Source organism: Coffea arabica, chromosome 2c, assembly GCF_036785885.1.
Source record: "Coffea arabica cultivar ET-39 chromosome 2c, Coffea Arabica ET-39 HiFi, whole genome shotgun sequence".
NCBI lineage: Eukaryota > Viridiplantae > Streptophyta > Magnoliopsida > Gentianales > Rubiaceae > Coffea > Coffea arabica.
The window spans coordinates 29,335,187-29,340,520 of record NC_092312.1 but is presented as its reverse complement, the minus strand read 5'-3'; the positions used below and the strand labels follow the sequence as shown (position 1 = coordinate 29,340,520).

General features: G+C 34.7%; 1 protein-coding gene across 1 annotated transcript; it reads right to left on the bottom strand.

Annotated features, from left to right (window-relative positions):
* Window positions 1-3,394, bottom strand: LOC113727156 (uncharacterized). The gene is made up of 3 exons (XM_027251165.2): window positions 3,152-3,394; window positions 2,997-3,049; window positions 1-410 (listed from the first exon to the last, which is right to left on the bottom strand). Exons 1-3 carry the CDS (start codon window positions 3,240-3,242, stop codon window positions 291-293), a joined length of 264 nt encoding a protein of 87 aa, XP_027106966.1. The 5' UTR covers window positions 3,243-3,394; the 3' UTR covers window positions 1-290.
* Window positions 3,395-5,334: the final 1,940 nt, after the last annotated feature.

Here is a 5,334-nt window from a genome sequence, read left to right as displayed (position 1 = left end):
TTAGAGACAATTAGGAGCTACACTTGGTCCCGTTGATCAGCTAACAAGAACAGATGTGGCAACATGAATACATAGAAATTTACACTTTATAGTAGCCAAAAATGCAAGAAGTTGCATGCAGAACAACAACAAACAACTCTAATCCAGCCCTAGAATCAACTCAGGAAATAAAAAAGCTACACAATAAGAAAAAGGGAATAAACCACACCTATTCTGTTCCTATAAAATGACAATCAAAATTGTGTTAATTCAATGACTTGATCTTGACTGATGCAGCAGCCTGTTGTTTCCTACTTTGCACCACTAGATGACTCTGGTTGTGGTTTGACTATGCTTAGTTGGCCACCTTCCTTGTTGGCAACAGTAGCTGCTTTTGCCTCATTGCAATAATTTATGAACTTGGTCAGTTCCTGAAGAGCAGAACGCAAACTGTCAGAAGAACTTAAAAAGATATGCACAAGCAAGGTCAATATGTCAAATCAAGTATAAATTCAATGCGCAGCCTCAGTTCAGAAGAAAGCAAGTTATTGGGAGAAGCATTCTCCGTCAGTCTACAATCTGAAAATACCAGGCTGTCTGATGACAAATTTACTTTTCTTTTCCTGTAAATTCTAGAAATAGCAGACCTTTTGTGTTCATGGAGACTAGTTAGCACCATGAACAGATATAAAAAGACAATTGGTAGGGAGAGGAATAAACTTTACTTCCTTTTCACCCATGCCACCAAAACCCGATAATAGAATGAAACTCTACACCCCAACTAAAATATATGTAACCAACTTTAGCCTATTCCCATTTTTTTCCCCAGCATTCAGCACCACCTGGATATCAATCTTCACTCCCTTAAAATTTCAAACGCCACCCTCACCATCACCATATTTAACAGGTAGAAAACCAGAGCATTGGAAAGAGGATAGATTGCTGATCCAGAAAAGAGAAAAAAAGTGAGGTCGGAGAGCTATGGACAGAGAAGGGACAAATAAAAAATTTTTTTGGTTTGGAAGAGAAGGGGGGGGGGGGGGGGGGACAGGAACTGTAATCAAAGTTGAGCTTTGCTAATTAGGTAGCTGGAGATGGGTGTGGAAGTGGAGACAAAGCTCAGAACGAAGGATCTGTGTATTGAGAGATTGATGGTTGCTGATGATGAACAAAAAGACCATCTTCCAAAAGTTGCTATCTATTTGGATCATAAGTGATCTGAACAACATGCTATCTCCTTGAACTTGAGAATATAGGAAATAAACAACCTATCTTGGTTATGTATTTCAAGGTGGTTCAATTGTATATAGTGACAGAAGAATTGACAAAGTTTGGTAACAAAGGATAGGTAAACTGAGCTGGAGATCTAAGACTAGTGAACCAGAATGAAATGACAAGGCAGCCTGTGCCATATAACACCCAAAGAGGAAGGCTCAAGGCTGAATAAAATAGAGAAAAAACAATGGTGAAAGCTGTAAAACTCTATTGGAACACCTCACTACCAAAGCGGTATTCGCATCCACTTGCTGCTTGTGAAAAGAGATCACAGTTGTCAGGAGCAGCATTACATTGAAAATACACAATTGCACTATGATTTTGTCCAATCATTGCTCAAATATTCATCATTTAGCAACATTTGACATTGATGCTCTACTCTAAATCTGGGACAATCGTTAATTTAGTCTCAGATTGGTTCTCTTAATCACTGTACAATTTCATCAATTTTCCCTAATGAAATTAGATTAGAAGCTATACATTCCAAGACTGCCTAACTACAAAAGCACCTTAACCTAAACTGTCTCTCAAATTCACAAGCTCCCATGTAGTATTATTTAGGGGTAAAAAGAGTTCTCTTAACAACCATATTACAGCTTCCCTTCCCTTCACATGCACATGTATCCACTATTTTGTGTTACAGGCAAGCAAGCATGTAGATATCTCAATTTACATGCTACCTCACAAAATCTTTCTGGCATAACACCTGTTTATCACTAACAAAAGAGATAATGAACATATAGCATATACTCAATGAGACATAGAAGGATCTACAGTTTTATGTCTACAAAAATCTTCCATTTTGGTTTTGAGTTGGATGCATAGCTGAAACCTCAGTCCAAAACCATTTAGTTTCGCAAGCCTGCCTATGATTTGAAAAGCCTGGACAGGTTATTGTTTTTAAAGAATCTAACTAATTGAGCTTATTCTAACCTCAAGAGGTTACAAAATAGTTCATTTGGACCATATGTAATCACTTTCCCATTCACCTCATGCAATTCTATAACATTGATGATGAAACAAGAACATGGTTACAGAACAACTAAAAAGAAACTGATTGCAGGATAAGAAAAACTAAAAATAAATAAATACTAAAATATCCAAGAATAAATACAAAATGCAGGAAGGAAATGCACGATCATGGTTCCAGAACATATCTTTTCCTCCTAAATTTACAAAACAAGAACATATTCTCACAAATACAGACACACAAAAATGGAGAAAAGGTATTGAAGCCAATTTAGGTTCTAACGTGTAAACAGAAACACTATAGACTATTGCCTCAACTTTGCATGGGAACAAGCTTATTGGAACACACAAAAGAAAGATGAAATCAAAGTACAGCTTATAATCCAATCAATACACTAAGTGCTTTTAACAGGACAAATTAAAGGAAGCGTTAAATTCTAAGGTCGTTTTCAGCTGACACTTAGATTCTGAATTAAGATAATTCTAAAGCTCCAACTGGAGGCAAAACTAATGTTCTTTTTCACGAAATAAAACACCAAACTGTTCTCACATTCAGAAATCTCGATTAGGTGGTTATTGAAATATTAAAGAAACCAAGCAACTCCAATTATCAAGAAATTGCATATTTCTACCAATTTTCTTCACCAAAGAAAGTCAAAAACATTAATAAGCAGATACAATTAATTATGAACAGTTTAAAAACAAGAGTATTCCTTTCTGAAGTACAATGAAGCAGATAAATAAATATAATAAGGAGAATTAAATGAGCTTACCCGATCAGTATCCATATCCTTCGTGACCTTTGAGGGCTTCACAACTCTCTTCCCTTAATTCAAATTCAGAGTTCAATCAAAACCCACATCACAAATATACAGAACAATGATCTTTTTCAACCAAAATATGATAAATTGGAAACTAAAAATTGCACCTTTACGAGTTTGAGTGGCTTTGCCATGGCGATTCGGAGGAATTGACTTCTTCTTTTGTTGACCTTTGAAAAGATTGCTCTTTTGTGTCATTTTTCTTTCAAAATTGTTGAATATTCTCCCAATTGCTCTGCTCTGGGTGGCTATGATGGTTTAAATTGAATTGTTAGGGTTTTTGAAGCTCAGGGTTTCTGTGCACGAAAATAGTAAAAAGAGAGAGAGTGAGAGATGCAGTTTTGGTACCCAAACTTTAGCACATGAGTAATTTTAGCCTTCAAACTTTGCACAAAACAAATCTAATACCCAATCTTTCAACTTTAAGCACATTTAGTATTCTTGATGTATTTTTTCTAAATTGTAATCAGAAAGAGTCATGCGATAATCACATGTTCAACAACTATTATATAAAAAAAGTGCCAAAAAAAGTAAAATTTAGTTCTCAAACTTGGTAATTAGTGTCAGAATGATATTTTACATTGTTTTTGGTATTTTTTTATAGAATTGTTGCCGAACATGTGACTATCACGTGACTCTTTTCCATAGTAATTTAGGAAAAAATTGTCAAGGGTACTAAATGTGCTTAAAAGTTGAAAGATTGGGTACCAAATTTACTTTTGTCCAAAATTTGGGAATTAAAACCGCTCATGTGTCAAAATTTGGGCACCAAAATTGCTTTTTTCTCAAAAAAAGAAATCCAATATTTTATACTCTGAAAATTTAGTAATCCCCTATGGTTCTGGTAATTTACGTGTAGCTCCCATATAGTTTGAAAGTTCACTTTTTAACCCTATCTGTTTTGGACTAAAAATGTAAATTGAGTGAAAAGATTTAAAAAAATAATTTGTAAAAAGGAATTAAGAAACTTAAAGATGACTATTTTCATATTATCATATAAACCAAATTAGCATTATGCAATATTATGGGAACTATTAATAGTAAATTAGTAATAACAAATGTGTTGATCTTTAATCCTGTAGAATTGGTTTGTATACACAACTTTAATTTGAGCTACTTAATAAGATAGCAATAATTATTCTTTTAGTTTGATATTGATTTACTTCTCCAAAAATATTCCACAGAGACTAAAAGGTAGACTTTTAAACATATGGAGGTTGCAATCGAATTCTCAAACCTCGTATTAGTTATTGAACCTTAACTAGCTATAGAATATTTTTCAAACAAGGTTTATGGTAACACGAATTTGTCCATACAACTAGGGGGAATGTCCGCGCATCGTGCGGGTGTTTTGTACCGGTGGAGAAAGAGGTTTTTTTGTTGAACAAACAATAGTACATTGTGAGAAGAAATAAAACTTAGTATGAAAAGATAAACGATAAAATCAATCAATTCACACAGCGTTACAATAAAACTGTGTCAAATTGAAGGTCGTTGATAATGCAGAAAGGAAGAACAACACAGAAAACTAACCTTATTCCAGAATTTCCACCGAGTGCTCTTACTTATTATTGCTCCAAACCTATAAGATTATAACTAACCCAGACCAATTGGGGTTAGGTAACGTGATAAGAGTCGTTAATTGTAGGTACTAAGAACACATCGACAAAATTAAGGGAGGAACTGAAAAATTTGGGGGGTGAAATCTAACCTCACTCTGAACCACTAGGAGTAGTTGGGACTGAAGAGCATTCTGAACTGATTAGTATGAAACCAGGTAGAATTATCCCAATCATAGAATGCAAACAGAGAAAAACTAATAATCAACCGTTTAGGCATTAACATACCAACGGTTTGGCAATTGAATTGGGTGTAATTAATGACGAAATAATAGGTAATTTCAGAGTTGAGCTCGGATGAAAGAGAAAAGGAAGAGGCAAATCGTTGTAGACAAAGGCAAAAAGGAAAAACGTAACTCCTGAAGCTGAAAAGGGATAAACTGACCAATGTTTGTGACTCATAAATGCAGATTATAAATGATAGAGAAATGGGTTTCTACCATTGATAGAGAAATCATTGGCTTATTTCTTAAATCTAATTGCCATTCAAACGTTTTAGACAAAGCAACATCTCAAACGGTTATCTGCGGTGAAAAGGGTTGGTAGTTAAGGAATATTCAGGTAGTTACACCAACACACAAGCATATATGGGCTGTACAAAATGCAAAAACGGTTGCACACTTATTACACATTCCATCAATATCCAGATGGCTCATCAATGACAACTTTAA

Coding starts and splice junctions, on each gene's coding strand:
- LOC113727156 (XM_027251165.2), bottom strand. CDS start 3,242: ATGACACAAAAGAGCAATCTTTTCAAAGGTCAACAAAAGAAGAAGTCA. Junction 3,050..3,151: donor AGCCACTCAAACTCGTAAAG/GTGCAATTTTTA, acceptor ATTTGAATTAAG/GGAAGAGAGTTGTGAAGCCC. Junction 411..2,996: donor AGGATATGGATACTGATCGG/GTAAGCTCATTT, acceptor TCTGCTCTTCAG/GAACTGACCAAGTTCATAAA.